Source organism: Castor canadensis, chromosome 1, assembly GCF_047511655.1.
Source record: "Castor canadensis chromosome 1, mCasCan1.hap1v2, whole genome shotgun sequence".
Taxonomy (NCBI): Eukaryota; Metazoa; Chordata; class Mammalia; order Rodentia; family Castoridae; genus Castor; species Castor canadensis.
In genome coordinates, this window is record NC_133386.1 from 199,542,976 (window position 1) to 199,562,155 (window position 19,180).

Genomic DNA, 19,180 nt, shown 5'->3' on the forward strand with positions numbered 1-19,180 from the left:
GTTATGAAAACAAAGTCCTTGTTATCTATTTTTACACTACTATGTATGCAATAGAACATAACTTTCCTTCTAGTTAACTATAATTTAGTACCTGCTGCTCAACTTTTTCCCAACCTTAACTACTCTAACAACTGGAATTTTTTTGAGAGGTCTTACCATATTACCCAGGGTGGCCTCAAAACTCCTGAGCTCAAGATATCTTCCCACTTCGGCTCAAGTGGTAGAACACCTGCCTAGCCAAGTGCCTTGAGTTCAAAACCCCAGTACTGCCTCCCCGCCAAAAAGCTCCTTATAAAGTTAAAAAAAAAAAAGGATGGCAGAGTGGCTCAAGCATTAAGAGTGCCTGCCTGGCAAGTGTGAAGCCAAGTTCAAACCCCAGAGCCACCAAAATACATATATATAAAATCACTTTCAAGAAACAAAAATTTCCACTCCTGTCTCCAGAACTGGGACTAGAGCCTCATGCCAACATCTACTTACATGCTCAGATTAATGGCAGATTTTAAGACGTGCCATCAACTAAAGAGAAATAGCTTTTAGTGTGAGACCATCTGACCTTATGGTTCGACTGAAGTCCCCATCCATCTGATCTAATTCTATCCTAGAGACTCTGATCACCACTTACTAACCAAGCCTGCTTTAAAATCTGATAGCTTTCCCGGCATCTAGCAAGCTGAGGAAGGCTTTGCTTATTCTGCTGAAATGAAGCTAATGCTGAAGTCAGATGAAAATGTCAGGCCCTTGGGTTTTGAGGGTATATGGCTCAGGCTAGAAATAGAATTCAGACACCTGGTACTTATTTATTTTTATTGTTTCTCCTTTTATCAAAACCTGTCACAGCTGGGGGCCCAAAGGAAGTAAAAAAATTCCCATAAGTATTCTCCTCATTCCCTGTTAGTTTTCCCCCAACTCCCTGACCCAGAGCTTCTGGCCAACCCTGGGTACACATGATCATCTCCACCCCCCACCCAACCCCCAGCTTTCTCCCAGCAATAAATACAGGTGACCGTGATTCAATGAAACCACAACAGATTTCTCCATCTTGAATGCCCAGGGGAACAGAAGGGGGCAAAAGTTTAATGCCCATCCCCTCTTTAAGGAGGTGTGGAAATGTTTCTCTCCCAATGGACAAGGGAGGTAGAACTGCCTCTGTCATAACTGCAACTCTGAAAGGAATTGTGGAAAAAGAAAATGTTGGGATGAGAGGGAAGAGGACATTCTCCAACAACCTCACTTTTGATCCACACATCCCTTACTAGGTAAGGGGTGGTCCCAGTGTTATCAGTGGGGCAGAGAAAGGGGAGGGCTGTCAGAGTAGAGCCAGGGAAAGCAAATAAAAGACAGCAGGGCAGTTTGGTAGGAAAAGAAAAGCAAGCAGAAAAGGAACACTAAAATTCATTGCCCTCATCTTCTTCCAAGAAATGGCACCAACACACAAGAGGCATAAACGGATGGGGTAGAGGGAAGAATAAGGGCCCTTAGGAAGGGAGAAGAGAGGCAATAGCCTTGTGGTCCTCAGGTCTTCGAAAGTGAGTATGCTCCAGAGTTAGAGCAACCAGATGTTGGGTGGATGAAAGGAAAGGCTTGGTATCACAGAGCAGAAGAGATCAAGAGGTCACAAGAATTCAGAGCTCAGGGACAGCTCTGTCATCCTGCCCAGATGTTGACAGAATCTGGGTCTTGGGATAAGGTGAAGTCTGGGGAGGGTCAAACTCCAAGGCAGAAGAAAGGGTTAACTCGTGCCACCACTACACCCTTCCCTACAACTCAGAACACATTCCATGGGTTATCGTAGGTGAATACTCCAGTCAGATGCCACATTGACACTAGGCTTCCTCAGAATCAACACAGAGGTTTCAGGGTCATGCTGGAAGGATAAGTGGCTTTCAGGAGATCCTGGGAAAGGGGGGAAGAGCATCATAGTCAGCAACAGGCTAGATCCTTATAGTCAAGACCACCCCCAACCTTGCCAACCATGCCTCTGCTTGCCTTCTTTTCCCATAACAGAGCCAGATCAATCACTAACCTTTTCTCTGGAGCACCACAGCTGCTGGCTTTCCAGTCCCTATTATCACCACTCGCTCAATCCAGACTGGTGTCTCAAGATGTCCTTTGGGGTCTGCTGAGCTGGAGGTAGCAAAAGCAGATACACATCAGGGGGAAAATGTTAGAACAGAAAGAAGGAGGTCACTCGAAGCAAGGTCAGGAAATGAGAAAAGAGCACAGTGAACTGTGAGCATCCCTGAGACCCAGCCCCATCTAAAGAGCACCTTTACCTAGAAACAAGGGTGTTGCCAGAAAATGAGAACCGACGCAACAGGAATTCATGGCCAGTCTGATAGTTGAATGTGTGCCCATCATCCAGAAAGAGCTCTCCTTGGGCTGTACCCTGAGCAGAAAGTAGGGCAGTTTGAGCACCTAAGCCAAAGAAGGAATCTGGTACATTCCCAAGGGACTGAGTCCTAAGAAGGTAGGCAGGTGGTTGAAGTGACTCTCTCTTCCTGGACACTCACCTGCGGGCTGAGTGCAACAAAGAGAGTGATGGGGTCATCCTTCATACAGTCTGAAGAGCGCCTCACACGCATCCATCGAGGTACAATTGTCCCTCCACGCTGGAACACAGGGATCTAGGGCAAAAGCAGTACTGGCATGAAGTCTCCTCAGGTTCTACAGTATCTTCTGCTTTTTCTCCTCTTTGCCCACAGGTACTGGACCTCAAAGGATACACTGTCTCTCCTTCTGGAAACCTACAGACAGATGGAGCTGGCAACTGGGCAGGCATACTCACACTGCTTAGAGTTACAGGCAGGTACAGGGTCTGGGGACCTTGATGCTTCTGATAGCTTTGAATGTCGTACCATAACTGTGGGTGACAAAAAAAGGTAAGATTATGGGTCACTCAGTGCATAGCGGCCACAATCCTGTTTGTTTCCTTTGACTATACCTTTTTCCATAACTCACCTCTCCTTGGCCAGGCAGATAAACCTGCACACCATGGGCTCCAGCATCAGATACAGGATGAACCAGGAGTGCATCCCCTAAAACACACCAGAATCAATCTAGAACTGAGGGGGTCAGTTCCCAGGCAAGGGAGCACCAAAGCACCTGCCCCTTGCACCACCAGCCATGTTCACGCCTCCCTTTCTGGGCCTCTACAGGCCCAGGTTCTACAAGAGCTTCTCAGCCTCAGCCCAACTCTCCTCCCATTTCTCACCAAGCATGAACTGATCATCTATACTGAAGGTGGTCACATCCTGAGGATACTGCACCCACAGGGGCCTAGGAAGGAAGCAAGGTAAGAGCAGAAGACATTAGTTGTTCAAGCAGGAGTTAAAGATGCTCTTCCAAGAACAGGTAATAATAGCAGCACAGCAGTAAGACCCAGGAGCTTGAAGGCAGTCGACACAACCCCCCCTTGTCTGATCACTTCACTTCCTGTCTCACTTCCCTGTCTTCGTTCCTGGCAATTGCTTTGTACGGCAGCCTTTAGTGGCCTTACACACTTGAGTGCCCTGCCTTGTAGGGCCCTCCAGGCCACTCCTGCTGGTTCCTTACCCAAGGCATACTGGGTTTTTTGTTTTAGTTTGTTTTTGTCTATTCCTAGAACACAACAAACTTACTTCTACTTTAAAATTTTCACATTTGCAGTCTCCTTTGCTTGGAGCATTCTTCCTCAAAATCTCAAGGTTTTGCCTCACTCAGCACTCAGGCCTCATCTTAATGGCATTCTTCTCAAAAAGGTTTTTTGTGATCACTGAATCCCACTACCCTGTTTGTTTTTGGCAGTACTGGAGTTTGAACTCAGGGCCTCATGCTTGCTAGGCAGGCATTCCACCAGCCCTTTTTTGCATTGGGTATTTTTGAGATAGGATCGCATGAACCTATTTGCCCAGGCTGGCCTTGAACTGCAATCGTCCTGATCTTTGCCTCTCAAGTAGCCAGGATTATAGGCGTGAGTCCTCCAGCCCTTTTTACTTTATTTTTCAAATATGATTTTGCATTTATGGCATGGAGATCCTCTTATATATAATTCCCATGTAGCTGGAATGACAGGCATGCACCACCAACCAAGCTTTTATTGGTTAAGATGGGGGTCTCATGAACCACAACTCTCCCCACCTCCACCTCCCAAGTTGCAAGGGTTAATAGGCTTGAGTCACCACATCTGGCTTACCCTCTTTTATTTTTGTGAAAGAGCTTAGCACTATTGGTAATTTTCTTCAGACATTTAACACTATTATTCATTCCTTTAGTCTTGCTTTCACTTTTTTTTTTTTTTGGGGGGGGGGGTGTGGAGTTGGGGAAGAGGCTAGGCAGGGTCTAGCTATTTATCCCAGGCTAGTCTCAAATTCCTCAGCCTCCTGAGTGCTGGGATTACGGACATGTGTCACCTTGTACACTGTCCCCTTCACTCTAGATCTTGATAACAGATTCCCTCCAAGATTCTAGTGAGTGAAAAAAGAGGCCCAGAGATGCACCTAGTTCCCACTGTAGGCGAGAGCCTACTGAATGCCTTACCTCATGACAGGAAACCCTTCACGATGGGCCTGATAGAAGAGAGTATACCAGAAGGGCAGCAAGGAGTACCGCTGGCCTAAGGCATCTCGGATTATATCTTGGTACTGAGATGCTAACAGCCACGGCTCTCGCCGCCCAGTGTCCAAGTGGGCATGAGCCCGGAAGAATGGCTGGTAGGCACCCATCTGGTACCAGCGAACAAGCAGCTCTGGCTCTGGATTCTTGAAGAAGCCACCCACATCCGCTGGAAGAGGGAAGGGAGGGTACAGGTTGGGAAACAGGGTGGAGAGATGCTGCGCAAGCCAAACACCCATGCCACCCAACTCTTGGCACTTTGATTGTGCTTAGGTCCTGTGGCCTCTACTTTGCCCCCCTTCTACCAACCAAGCCCCAAAATTCCTCCTCCTCTTACCCCCACAGAAGGAAAGTCCCACCAGCCCCAAGCTGAGACACATAGGAATAGAGATCTTCAAATGGCCCCACTCAGCACTGTTGTCCCCTGTCCACACGGCTCCTGAGGAAGATAAGATGAAGGGAGCGTGCACAAAATGAAAGAGCTCAGCATTTTACACAGGTGACCACATCTGCTCTGGGGCTTCCAGGATCCTTGGAAGATAGCAGAGTTCACAAAAAATCCTGAATGGGAACTAGACCTCCCCCTCTCTCTGGCTCCCCTCAAAGTGCACAGCTGGGAGGATTCAGTGTACAGCTCTCTAAGAGACAGTCACAGGCCATGGCTCTTCTGATCTGGTCTTCAGATCTCTCTGCCACAGCTCTATTCTCCATGTCTTACCAAAGCGCTGGGAGCCAGCGAAGAAAGCCCTGCTTAGGACAAATGGGCGTTCTACACCACCAGAGCGCTGTATTAGCCCATCAGCAGTTGCCATGTGCTGGGTGGGGAGAAGAAAGAAAAAGGGAACAGTGAGGAGTAATAGCTATCTGTCATGTTACAATTTGCCTAATCCTCAGTCTCTGGGCCTTGTCTTTCCTCTTTCCACCGACTGTCCTCTCTCAGTCCCTTACCACATAGAAGCCATAGATGTTATGGACATCCCGGTGCTCCCAGCCCCCATAATGCTGGGCATCCTTGAGCATGGTGACTTCAGGACCATTGAATACAGATGGTTCATTCATGTCATTCCAGACATAGAGATTGGGAGCTGAGCCCTGGGAATAAAAGCAGAAAATATGGACAAAAGGACAGAAAGGAGAAAGACAAGCAGTGTCAGATTGAGAGCTCCTAGGAATCTAGAAAGATGTATTTTTCAGGGTCCTCCTACGATCACTAAGGCAGCCTGAAACAGTACGGGCAACCAACCAAACCAGGGTTTGGTTCTGTTTGCCAGGGTTGGCAAACAGAAAGGTTATCTATGAAAGCAGGGTGAAAAAGAGACCAGCCAGGCACCAGTGGCTCATGCCTATAATCCTTGCTACTCAGGAGGCAGAGATCAGGAGGACTGCAGTTTGAAGTCAGTCCGGGTAAATAGTTCTTGAGCCCCTATCTCAAAAAACCCTTTACAAAAATAGGGCTGGTGGAGTGGCTCAAGGTGAAGGCTCTGAGTTCAAGACCCAGTAATGCAAAAAAAAAAAAAGACAAGAGACCACAGGAAGTCTTTCCTACCTCATAATTATCAAAGCTGAACATGTTAGCCCACCAGTCCCTCATCACAGGATTAGTGAAATCAGGGTAACCAGCTGAGCCTAGGAGAGGGTAAAGGTGGCAGTCAACCCCCAAGAGACAAAAACAAAACAAACAAACAAACAAAAGAAAAGCTACCATCATACCTCCCTGGCCTCCCGACTGCCTCTCCCTCAATTCTGGGCCCACCTACCTGGCCAACACCAACCCTCATAGTCAGATCCATCCCGGGTTTTAACATACAGGCCCTGTTTCCGAAGCTCTTCATGAACTCGATAGCCAGAGTCCACCTTGATGTGGGGGTCCACAATGGCCACCAGCTGAGAGCAAGGAACACAAATGGTCAGAGCTCTCCAAGACTATCATGTCTCAACCTTACCCTGAGATGAGTGATCATGACTTCAGCCCCTTTACCTTCCGCCTCTTGGAGGCTAAATGCTCAAGCATGGTGAGGGGCTGAGGAAAGCGGCTGGGGTCCCAGGTGAAGTACCGCTTGCCATCAGCATGTTCAATATCCAGCCAGATGACATCACAGGGCAGGTTGTGATCATCAAAACCCTGATCCACTTCTAGCACATCAGCTTCATCCCGATAGTTCCAGCGGCTCTGGTGATAGCCGAGGGAGAAGAGCGGGGGCAGTGCTTGGGTCCCTGCAGGTTTATTAAGGGATAAGGGGTCACAATGGGGGATTAGACCCAACAAGGGACCAACAGGAACACCCAGAAATTGAAGGAGACTTATTGAGGCAGGCTAAAGGGTACAGGTTGGAATATAGGACTTCTGAAAATGCACTGGATCAATCCTCTTAAGACAAGAGCAGAAAAATGAGGTTCTCAGCTAGCAGAGTAAGAACATCACCTACCCGTGAGACTAGCATACTGCCGAAAGACATCAAAGGCTGAAGGCCCAAGCAGCAAGAAGACATCAATGATGCCACTCTCTGACATCCAACGGACATCTGTCTGTGGGGTCTCCCCAGAGCCCTGCAGGTAGTCCAGCATCTTCCCAAACAGGGTCTGTAGAGGGGACCAAGGGGAGGTCATCCACCCTCTCTCATTTTCCAACTACAGACAAAAGCAGCAATATTTTCCTAAAGATCTTCACAAGCTGATTCCTAATGCTTCACTTTGATCTCAGATTAAATGCCACTTCCTCAGGGAGGCTTTCATGGACCACACTATCTAAAGCAGCACTGTCCCCAACCCCATCCCATTACTGTTGCAGTGTTAGCACTTACCACCCCTGAACTCATCTTGCCTTGTAACTTGTTGACATCTGTCTTCCTCCCTGAGAAGGGAGATCTTTTCAAACTCAGTAAGTATATATCCCCAGCACCTAGATGATGCTCATTCTCTCAGGTCACAAAGGGTAATAGGAGTGTGCATCATCTGGCAGTGACTGGGGAACTCAAAAGTTTTCTACAAGGCCCAGGACCAATTCCCAAACAGGCTACGCCATCAGCCTCTTCAACACTCATGCTCTCAGCATCCTCGTCTGTCTTAAGACCTACCAGACTCATACCCTCCTCACTCCCCATGCCTGTGCTCTCACCTTCCCTGCAGTGTTGGAGGATATATCAACCCAGGTCTCAGCAGCATTGAGCCAGAAGATGCCCAAGTCTCGATGAGAGTTGTGTGCCAGGAGCATAGGCACAGAACCATACAAAGCCATGGGGTTGTCCAGCTCATACTGGAACACATCCAAGTTGTACAGGCGATACGGCTCCCCACCTCTGGTGGCAGATAGACAGACCTAGGCTAATGACTGGCTCCAGGTTGCAGCACATGGAAACCCCAACAGACACAGGTGACTGATAAGAACTGACTCCTCTGTCCTTTCTCAAAGAACTTTCTGACCAGAGGCCAGTGGTTCATGGCTGTAATCCCAGCTACTTGAGAGGCTGAGATCAGAAGGATCAAGGTTCAAGACCAGCCCAGACAAATAGTTCCAGAGACCCCATATCCCAAATAACCAGAGCAGACTGAAGGTATGGCACAAATGGTAAAGCAACTGCTTTGCAAGCACGAAGCCCTGAGTTCAAACCACCCCCCAAAAAAGAACTTTCTAACAACCAAAAGTGATCAAAATACAGAAAGTGACCAATGTTTGTCTGGAATATCTAACTGCATGCACATCTGTTCCAAAGCTCTGACTTACTTCTGCTCTTCCCTCTCCCTCCCCATTCTGATGTCACTAATGGGACTCACTCAGTGACCTTCAGCCTCAGGTTGTCTGCATGTTCAGGAATCCCATACACATGCTCCATGCCTGGCAGAGAGAAGTCCAAACCCACAGATGTGGGGCCTAAAAAAAAACCAAAGGCCGAGCTCCAGAGTGACTGCTTGGTAAGGACTCTACATGCCCCTATCCAGGACTCTCCCAGTTCCTCACCATATGGCTTGCTGTCAGAGTGAGTTTTAAATGTCTCCTCCCAGGCTCCTGGCTCATCTTTCTCTCCTTTTCCCTGGGTCTCCTCTGGCTGTAAGGAGGAAAGCAGATCACTACCAAATCATACACCAGTTCTCTTCTCCCTCTCATCTTCTAAATCCCATCCCTGATGGTAAGACTAAAGCTCAAATTTCTTGTGGGCCTTTCCCCTCCAGCCTCCCACCAATCCTAATCTCTAACCACCACCACATCAACCCCCTCTCCAACTTGCCTTGTCACCATCCCCAGGCGTTTCCTCAGGCTGGGCCCCATCGCCCTCAGCTGGGTCTTTTGATCCTTGCCTGGAAGGTAGGAGAGCTGTCTGCTCCAATCCAGAGGGGACAGGGACGAGGGGCTAGTGGAAGGAGGGGTGAGGGAATAGAGAGCCAAGGGTCCAAAGGAACGAAAGCATTGGAGGAAGGGACTGAATGTTAAAGCTTGGAGAGGGACCCCAGGGAACAGTTAAGTTTTCAAAGGATGGGAAAAGAACTGAGAAAGGGAAATGAGGAGTAAATACCACCAGGAAGTGCCTTCTACACATAGGCACAAAACATCAGCCTCTGCCAGCATCCAGAAGAGACAAGCAGGGTGGTTCAGGGGCTTGGGTTCTGAATGCCAGTCCCAGCTCTGCTTCATCCCAAGACTGTAACCCCAGTTGCCCTAACTGTGCCTCAGCCAACTGGTCTGACACAGGATTTTGCAAAGGTAAGTGGGTCAAACCACAGCAACCCTCTCCAGATATACACAGGGATTTTAAGAGGTTCTGCCAAAGAATGCTTTCAAGGGCAGATGGCAAGTAGCTCTGTCAAGGACCTCAACTGTATCCAAGCCAAGAGCTAGGAACCCCAGAAATAATCAGTGTCCATCTAACCCTTGACAAAACAATAAGCTCCCTACATTCCTTAAAGAGTTCCAGTACTTTTTCTTCACCCAGGGGCTCCAAGCCAGGGGCATAGGGAACTAAATACCACATAGTGGGGAAAGGGTAGAGGGTAAAGCGTAAGGTATGGAAAGGTCTGAGGTGCCTTTCCCAGAGGGCCAAAGTGAAGGATAGGTTAAGGGCAGAGGAACAGATACAGTACCAGTGGCCATTGATTTACCTAGAGAAAAGGTTCTTGATCTTATCCCATATGCTACCGAGCGTGAGACTAACTTTATCCGAGAAACTGGGGCAGGAGGAGATGAGTAGGGAAGGGGAAAAGGAGGCACAAAACCAACACAAAAACAGAAACATAAAAGTGAGTTTCAGTTGACAAACTTCCAGAGATGGGGGAAAAAAGAAACAATAAAATAAATAAATAAATAGGAAGGAAATAAATTTGGGGGAATGTGATGATGCAAGAAGGGGAAGAGGGAGAGGCAGACCCAGGCAAGCCTCCCAGAGAGGTGCCAGGGTACAGCTCAAGGACAAAAGTGATGGCTTCCTGGTCTGAACAGGAAATAAAGAAAACTGCAACCCCAGATCTGGTTCCTACCCTCCCTGACAGACAGCTTCTCCCAGTCTTCAGCCCCTGCCTGACTGTCCTACCTCCCAGTCTCCTCCCAAGAACCAGGTGCCAAATCCCAGAACATCCACAGACTCTTACACAGATCCCCTGCAGTCCCCCAATTCCTGTACTCACGGGACCCTGGGAGCCCTCTGGTGCTCAAATTCCATGAGTCCTCGGGCATTAACACTCAGCAGAAGGCTGCGATCCTCTAAGAGGTCAAGGCGGAATGGGCGAGCTGTCAGGATGATTTTGTAGGGTCCCTCAGCCACTGTTAGCTCCACACTGTTGTCATCACGGCCAGAGATAGAAAGTCTAGGAAAGAGATCAAAAAGGCTATAAAGAAGGGCAAAGGGTCAAGAGTAGACCCAGCCAGGCGCCAGTGGCTCATATCTGCAATCCTAGCTACCTGGTTTGAAGCCAATCAGGCAAGTAGTTTGAGAAACAACCAGAGCTAAATGAACTGGAGGTGTGGCTCAAGTAGTCAACACCTGCTTTGCAAGAGTGAAGCCAAGAGCTCAAATCCCAGTCCCACCAAAAAAAGACTAGTCCGAATACTTCAGAAGAAGGGGGGACCTGTTAAGAGCTACAGCAGGCCAGGCATCCATGGATCACGCCTGTAACCCTAGCTACAGATCTCAGTTCAAGGCCAGCCTGGGCAAACACTTAGAGACACCCTATCTCAAAAATACCCAATATAAAATAAGGGTTGGTGGAGTGCCCCAAGTGGGAGAAAAAAAAAGAGCTACAGGCAAAGGGATAATAGTGCAGGGATAGACAAAGAACCAAATAAAGAGCCCAGAAACAAACTTAAGCATTCTTAGAACTTTGAAATCTAACAAAGGTAGCATGACAGATCACTGAGGAAAGGAGTGATCTGTCACTCCTTTTTTTCTTTCTATAGAAGAAAAAAAAAAAAGTCATATTGTTACCTCATATCTGATACAAATATCAACTATGGAAAGATGAAAGCTTCAAATTTATAAGTAAAAGCTTTATAATAAAACATAAATATTTTTCTGACTTTGAGATAGACAGGTATTATTGTCTTCCTTTGAGGCAATATTCCACTAAGTAGTCCAGTTAGCCTCTTGTTTTTTTGTTTTTGTTTTGGCAGTACTGAGGTTTGAACTCAGGGCCTCATGCTAACTGTTAGGCAGGCATTCTATACCTGAGGCACTCCACCAGCCCTTTTTTTTTTTTTTTTTTCTCTTTTATTTGTATGTGCATACAATGTTTGAGTCATTTCTGGATATTTTTTGAGATAAGGTCTCAAGAACTATTTGCAGGGACTGGTTTCAAGCCTCAGTCCTCCTAGTATCTGCCTCCTGAGCACCTGGGATTACAGTTGTTAGCCACCGGTAACTGGCTCCTAGCTAGCCTCTTAACTTTTTCATTGTCTTTTTTTTTGGTGGCACTGGGATTTGGATTCAGGGCCTCTATCACTTGAGCCAACTCCACCAGCCCTTATTTCTATTGAGTATTTTTGAGAGAGGGTCTCAAGAACAATTTTCCTGGGAAAATCTCAAATATATGAGATTATCAGAATGCGGCATCATGCCTGACAGAGGGATTAAACACAGAGAGGAATTAAACACAAAGCAGGACAATGCTAAAACCAGAAGGTAGAAGACTGACACCTGTGACAACATTAGAATTAGGTTTTTGTTTTTTGATTTTTTTTTTTTTTTTTTGCAGTACTGGGGTTTGAAATCAGGGCCTACCCCTTTGTAAAGGGTTTTTGTCAAGATAGAGTCTCGCAAACTATTTGCCTAGGCTGGTTTTGAACCATTATCCTCCTGATCTCTGCCTCCTGAGAACTAGGATAACAGGCATGAGTCATGGCGCCTGGCAGCGTTAGGTACTTCTACTTATCAAAAGACACTGTTAGGATCATCAAAAACAAGGGAAGCCTGAGAAGCTTTCTCAGTCTAAAGGAGTCTAAGAAGACATGACAATTAAATGTCATATGATATCCTAGATGGGATCCTAGAATAGAAAAAGGACATTAGGTAAAAATTAAAAGAGCCTCAATAAAATAAGGACTTTGGTTAATAATGGTGTAGTACTACCAATTCATTAGGTATAACAAACAAACCACAGTAATGTTAACGATAGCGGAAATCAAGTGCAGGGTATATGGGCACTCATAACGTTCTTCCAACTCTTCTATGAATGTAAAACTATTCTAAAATAGGAAGTGTTTCTGTGTATGTGTAGTGATTGTGCATACTAAGCAAGTATACTACCACATTCCCCCAGCCCAGATTTTTTTGTTTGCTTATTTGTGGCCCTGAGAATTGAACCCCAGGGCTTTCTGCAGACTAGCCAATCACTCTACCAGTGAACTACATTCCCAACCCCAAGTATTTGTCTTACAGACACCATTAGGAATGTAAAATAGTAAGATATAACCTGAGAAAAGACAGCTACAACACATAAATGATAAAGACTTGGTATTAAGATTAATAAATTCTATAAATCAATAAGCACAAACAATAAAGATTAATGAGCATAAGTTATAAACTACCATCTCACAGAATAGTAAACCAGAATGACAAACTTATGAGGAGATGTTCAATTTCATTAATAAACTGAGAAAGACAAGACAAGACTAACATGTGATATAGTTGTACACCTACTCTACTGACAAAAATTAAAAACAAAACTACCAAGTATTGGAGGGGATGTGGATCAATGAGGTATCTTATGAATTATTGGTATAATTTATCTTTGGAAGTTGATTATCTCTATATTCTGCAATTCTGCAGTTCCTCTCCTGGCTATACACAAAAGAGAAACTCCCGCACACACTTTGGTTCATACTGACACTTGGGACATTAAAACAACGGAAGTAGCCCAAATGCCTATCAACACAGAAATGGATAAATAAGTTGGAAAGAATTCATACCTTATAGTACATTACACAACAGTGAAAATAAATGAACTAGAACTATATGCAACAGAATAAAGTTACGTGAAAAAAAGGAAATCTCAGATCACATTCACTAAAATACTTTCTCTATAAAGCTCAAAAGCAAAACTACAGCTATGTGCCAATGGCTCACATTTGTAATCCTAGCTCCTTGGGAGGCTGAGATCAGGAGGATCATGGTTGAGGCCAGCCCAGGCAAACAGTTTGTGAGAACCCATCTCCAAAACAACCAGAGCAAAAACCAGACTAGAGGTGTGGCTCAAGTGGTAGAGCACCTGCTTTGCAAGCACAAAGCCCCAAGTTGAAACCCCACTCCCACCAAAACAAACAAACAAACCAACAACAACAAAACCCACACAATTTACTATTTTGGGCACTATGAGTATATATGCATCTATGAAAATATATACATATACATATGATACAGCCATTAAGACAAAAAAATCAGCCAAGCACTGGTGGCTCACACTTGTAACCCTAGCTACTCAAGCAGCAGAAATGAGGGGGATAACAGTTCAAAGCCAGCCTCAGGCAAACAGTTTGTGAGACCCTATCTTGAAAACATTCAACATAAAAAACAGCTGGCAGAATGGGTCAAGTGGTAAGAGTACTGCCTAGCAAGTGTGAGGCCCCAGAGTTCAAACCTCAGTACCACAGGGAAAAAAAAAAAGTGAAGGAGTGGTGGGGCTGTGGCTCAAGTGATAGCATGCCTGCCTAGCAAGTGCAAGGCCCTGTGTTCAACTCCAAGTACTGAAAAAAGAAATTCAAAATAACAATCACCTCTGAGGGACTTAGTAGTACAGAATGATGAGGAGCATACAGCTGGGTGATAGCAGGTTTATGGTATTATTTTCTAAATTAAGTACTTAAGCTGAGTGTGGTGGAATACACCAGTAATCCCAGCACTCGGAAAGCTAAAGCAGGAGGATCCAGAGTTAAGAGACCAGCCTGAGCTATACAGCAAAACCCTGTCTCAAAAACAAAAAAAAAAGATGGGCTGGTGGAGTGGCTCAAGTGGTACAAAAACTGCCTAACAAGCATGAGGCTCTAACTTCAAACCCCAGTACCACCAAAAAAAAAAAAAAAAAAAAAAAAAAAACACAGGAATTTGAGATATCCTATTCTGAATAACTGAGGAAAAAGGAAGAAAAGAAAATGGTAGGAGGGCAGAGAAAATGAAGGCAGGCAAATAGTATATTCTAGAGGTAAGAACTGAACTTTGTTTACGTCTTTTAACACTAGCACCTAGGTCAGGCCAGGCACCAAAAAGAAAGCAATGCCTATTTGCTGAATAAATGAAGATAAAGAGTGAAAGAAAGTAAGTAAAACAGAGGAACAGATGTGGAAAGGCTGAGGAAGATGGTAAAATGCTCATCAGGTATTACTCTGATGTGGGAAAGTCAGCTACCCAAAAAAGATTCATCAGAAAGGGGATAGGGCCATGAAGACAAATACGTTTCTCAGGAAAAATTTACCTAGCTGTGGGGGGATCAGCCACCAAAACATCTGGCACACGGTATCGAGGCCGCCGGGGCTCCAGTTCATCAATCCTGATCCGAGTCATGTTCTTTTGAAGCCCCTGAAGCTCCAGCACCAACAACACCTGTGGGGACAAAAGTTTGGGTCTGGAGAAACAAGAGAACTATACCATGCAAAGCCCTCTGAACCCTCCATTCCCTTCTGAAGGGTCTCTTCCTTTAAGCCTTTTGCCTAAAGGACCTCAGATTAGATTTCTTCATAAAGTTAAAGTCCCAAAATTAGGCTGGCACAAGATGTTGGCTGTAAATTCCCCCTTCCCAAGTTACCTCTTAGTCATTTTCCTACCCTCACCACTCTTCCTTATCTTGCCTGACCTTGGTGACCTCGTGGATCAGATGGACTGTGAGGGCATCAGGACCAAGCTGCACAGAGTCGAGCAAGGCACGGTATGGAGAGAGGCCTGGCCGTATGTTTCGTTGCCTCCTGCCAAGTCCAATGGTTGGGAAATAAGATGGGAGGGCACCCCAATATCCCTAGGTGCCTCTATCACCTGCCGTGTCCTTAAGCTAACATTTGTCACAGATAGCCCCCACAAATAACATACTTGCAGAAGGAACTCTCTTCACAGGTCTTAAAGTTGCTTCTATCCACAGCAAGGGTAATTCCCACGCAGACCCCTAAATATGCCAGTACCAAACCTGCCCAAGACCTATAGAGCAAAAGGACAAAGAGGGAACAATCAACATCACAGTCAGGAAGAGCCTGACCTTCCTGACATAGCCCTAGATCAGTAAAGGGGGAATAAAGATGGAGTCATAATAGGAAAGACGGCAGCGTGGGATAGAAAGTCAGTCCTGAGGAAATGGCCCACTCACATCTTCCCTTCAAGATAGAGGAAGTGGACAAAGCATCTTTGGCCTTTAGAGGCTCCGGTATTGACTGTGGTTACATCAGCTTCGCAGAGGGAAATAAAACCTAACAGCCAGTCCCAGAGGAATTGGTGGTACCATGTATGTGTATCAGAGAAACCACCAGTTGGAGCTAGAGTTAAAAAGTTAAAGATGTACCCTCAGCTAGGCTGCTAGTCACAATCTGTAGCGTCCGAACTTCCCTAGCACATTAAGAATCTGTTCTTCTGATGTCCACTCACTTCTCTATCTTCAAAACAAATCACCACTATTATGACCTAAGGCTGAAAATAACAAAGCTTAAACTGTACGGAGCCCTAAGGCACCCCAGAGACCTGGCTAACTGCTTTGTATCCCTAGCTTTCAACTATGCCTGCAGTTTTAAAAAGTATCAATGCTCTGGTCTCACCCTCATAGACTTGACTGATTGATTTATTGATTGATTCATTTATTTGGTGAAACTGGGGTTTGAACTCAGGGCTTCGCACTTGCAAAGCAGGCGCCCTATCACTTGAGCCAAACCTGCAGTCCATTTTGCTCTGGTTATTTTGGAGATGGGGGCCTCACAAACTATTTCCTAAGTTGGCCTTGAACAGAGATCCTCCTGATCTCAGCCTCCAAAGGCATGGGCTACTGGCACCCTGCTAAGACTGAAATGGAACCTGGGCATCAGTTTTTTAAAAGCTTCCTAAACAATATGATGTGCACCTGTAGTCCACAGCTACTTGAGAAGCTGAGGCAGGAGGAATCCTTGAGCCCAGGAATTCTAGACTAACTTGGGTAGCACAGTGAGAAACCCACCTCCAAAAAAAAAAAATAAATAAAATAAAGGCTCTCTAAATAATTCAAGGACTAGAGTGGCTCAAGTTGTGGAGCACATGCCTAGCAAGCGTGAAGCCGATTTCAAACCCAAGTACCGCCAAAAACAAACTCAAATAGGTAGCCAGGATTCAGACTGCTTTTAACTCACAATCCTTCTGCCTCAGCCTCCTGACTGCTGATATTACTGACATACACCACCAAACCCAGCTCCTCTTTTCCTTTCTTTTAGTGTTATCTTGTTTGTTTTGTGGTACTTGGGTTTGAACTCAGGGCCTCACACTTGCTAGGTAGGTGCTCTATCACCTGAGCCACTCCACCAGCCACCATTTTCTTGAACAATGTGGGTGATGATTTTTTCACACATGGGAAAATTGAGATATACAAGGCTCAATAATTCATTCAAGATTGAACAGCTAGTAAAGGGTAAAACTGGGATTAAACTCAGTTCTTCCTCACTCTTGGACCTAGGTATTTAACAACACACTAATCCCTAGCTGGGCAGACTGGGTCTGCGTCATGGAGAAGCCTCACCCAAGTTACCACAAACTGTCACTCTACCAAGGTACTGTTAAATGAAAGACAAAGGATTAATAGGTTTACTTAAATAAGTTAAATTTCACCAGGCAGGATGGCATACAACTATAATCCCACCACTCAGGAGACTGAGGCAGGAGAACCATAATTTAAGGCCAAAACCAAAAAAAAAAAAAAAAAGCAGCTGGTTTGAAGGTTATATTCATCTGCTGAGTAAACCCTAAACAGTGATTCTCAGATTTTAGTGTCAAGAAACATCTTGCAATGCTTGTTTTTTGGTGATACTGGGGTTTGAACTCAGCTTCAAGCTTTTAAGGCAGATGCTCTTCTACTCCTTGAGCCATGCCTCCAACCCTGGCAGTGATTATTAAATGAAGATTACCGAACCTTGGACATGTACACTTTATTCTTTATTTTTATTTTACTTTTGTGGGGCTGGGGTCAGAATCCAGGACCTCACACATGCTAGGCACTCTATCACTGAGTTACATCCCCAGCCCTTAACCATGAGCCTTTCAGCAGGGGCTCTATCACTTGAGCCACTCTTCCAGTCCCTAACATGAGCCTTTTAAACAAGTTCTTCTGGTGACTTTTTTATGTGAGTTGTATAGAAGCACCCTTTGGAGAACTGTTGCCAGAGAGGGGGAGACAGGGCCAAGGAAGATAGGCTTCTTCTAAGTAATAAAACTTTATAACCTATAATAGGGTAACTAAAAACAGGGCCAACTATACACATATCTAGCATTAGCCTTAGTAACTACTTATAAGCTAAAGGTAAAACTACCAGAGAACTGGAGATGTAGCTCAGTGGAGCGCTTGCCTTGCATGCAACAGGCCCTGGGTTTGATCTCCCCAGCAAGGGTAAAAGTAGAAGAAAATTACCAGAAAGGCAATCAGAACATAATAAGCTCTGAAGCCAGAGGAATCTGCAAGGTAAGCACTCCACACGAGGCCAGTCAGAAAAGTGAAGGAAACACTGGGCACTGGTTTAATAGGCCAAGGAGGACCAAGTACCAGCAAAACAAGCAACATAAATGTGATCAGAAAATTCAGCAGGGCTAGCAGGGCAAGTGGCAGAGTGACTGTCTAACAAAAATTAGGCTGCGTTCACATCCCAGAACCGCAAATAAATAAAAATAAAACTCAACAGCAAGGCATGCAGCCCAGGTTCTGAGTGGTGGCTGCAGCAGGAACCTTGGGCTGACCCCATGTCCACCTGCCCAAAACATCAGTAATCACAAGTTCGGTGAGTTAAATACTCTTTGGAGCCCTATTTGCAGTCTATAAAACAGGTTTGGAGAAATGCCAACAGAAACAGGATTTCTAGAGGATCTTTCTGTTACGACCTGTTGGAAGGCGCTAGGAATTCGGGGAATCCCTTGAACACCCCAAACGCGAAGTGTTCACAAGCTAAAGTCAGAATGATCTGTATGGCAAGTTACACCTGTTTATTGTTTCAGACTTCCCAGAACTGAGTTTATGGTCCACCCTTTTTTGAGGGGTGCGGCCAGTACACGCCTCTCCCACCCCAGTACATCCGTTAGGTTCTGGTACACGCTTTGTGGCGCTGATGTGTTTCAAACCTTTTTTTCGGTATATAAACTCGAGAACGCGGACTAAAACATTCGATTACATGTTGTGTTTGAGCAACATCATGCAGACTTGTGAACTCACTGGATCCTGCCCCAGCCGTGTCTAGCAACCGTGGAAACATAACTAGCTAGGACTGGAGCCCACATGAAGACAACGGCAGGGCAGGGGCTGGGGCTCGAGCTGGGACGTGGGGAGAGCAAGAAGGGTAGTACAAGTTGAACTGCCGGTCGCGGTGCTTCCAGCCTGGCTGAGGGGCCGCAGGGCAACAGGCTGCTTTATGGGAACCCGGGATGTTTCTCGTCGTCCCTCCCCCACCTCCCCCGACGGTCTGCGCCCTGCAGGAAGGAGGCGGCATTTGCTGCCGCGAGCCGCCAAGGAGGAAGGTCGGCTGAGAGCGACCAAGGCCAAAAACAACGCACAGATGCGGACTTTCTGAGCCACTGGGCGGGAGCCAGGAGCGCCAGAGGCAAGGACCCCAACGACGCGCGACGCTGGAGGAGCTTGAGGCTGCCTCCAGAACAAAGGGCCTCCGTGAGGTCAGGGGTAGCAGGATGGCAAGAAGGCATACAGAAAGGAGAAATATGGGGTTTGGGGAATCTAGGGGTGTCCGGGTGCGTCCCCGGGATCCGGACTCCTCACCGCCTCCTACGCGCCGCCACTGCCGCTACCGCCGCCATCTTGTGCCGGGTTTGCTCCTTGACCCCAAACCTCCCCTCTGATGCGCACGTTGAGCCACATATCAGAATGCCCGCCCCTTCCGGCCTCCTGATTGGTCCGGTCAGAACACGGCCGGACGTCTGTCCTATTGGCGGATCGCACACCCTTACGTGCTCCCGGG

General features: G+C 46.3%; 1 protein-coding gene across 3 annotated transcripts; it reads right to left on the reverse strand.

The window, feature by feature from the left end:
- Positions 1–1,205: 1,205 nt before the first annotated feature.
- Ganab (glucosidase II alpha subunit) lies at positions 1,206–19,108 on the reverse strand. Of its 3 annotated transcripts, XM_074047263.1 has the most exons (25): positions 18,982–19,108; positions 15,090–15,194; positions 14,860–14,968; positions 14,482–14,609; positions 10,207–10,386; positions 9,685–9,750; positions 8,817–8,886; positions 8,549–8,636; positions 8,365–8,461; positions 7,709–7,889; positions 7,020–7,173; positions 6,572–6,807; positions 6,351–6,477; positions 6,140–6,219; positions 5,542–5,685; positions 5,312–5,408; positions 4,931–5,032; positions 4,519–4,762; positions 3,215–3,279; positions 2,962–3,038; positions 2,789–2,863; positions 2,514–2,627; positions 2,277–2,389; positions 2,027–2,127; positions 1,206–1,896 (listed from the first exon to the last, which is right to left on the reverse strand). In XM_074047263.1, the coding sequence occupies exons 1-25, from the start codon at positions 19,017–19,019 to the stop codon at positions 1,787–1,789; spliced, it is 2,901 nt and encodes a 966-aa protein (XP_073903364.1). In that variant the 5' UTR covers positions 19,020–19,108; the 3' UTR covers positions 1,206–1,786. The 3 variants fall into 3 exon arrangements, with proteins under 3 accessions (XP_073903364.1, XP_073903355.1, XP_073903358.1); XM_074047254.1 differs by lacking the exon at positions 9,685–9,750; XM_074047257.1 differs by lacking the exons at positions 9,685–9,750; positions 14,860–14,968; positions 18,982–19,108.
- Positions 19,109–19,180: the final 72 nt, after the last annotated feature.

Bases quoted from the DNA above. Each gene is read 5' to 3' on its own strand.
- Ganab (XM_074047263.1), bottom strand. From the start codon at position 19,019: ATGGCGGCGGTAGCGGCAGTGGCGGCGCGTAGGAGGCG. The intron at 14,610-14,859 runs GTCAGGCAAGAT...TTGTCCCCACAG, and splicing joins TGATCCACGAGGTCACCAAG to GTGTTGTTGGTGCTGGAGCT. The intron at 7,890-8,364 runs GTGAGTCCCATT...ATCTGCCACCAG, and splicing joins CTGAGGCTGAAGGTCACTGA to AGGTGGGGAGCCGTATCGCC.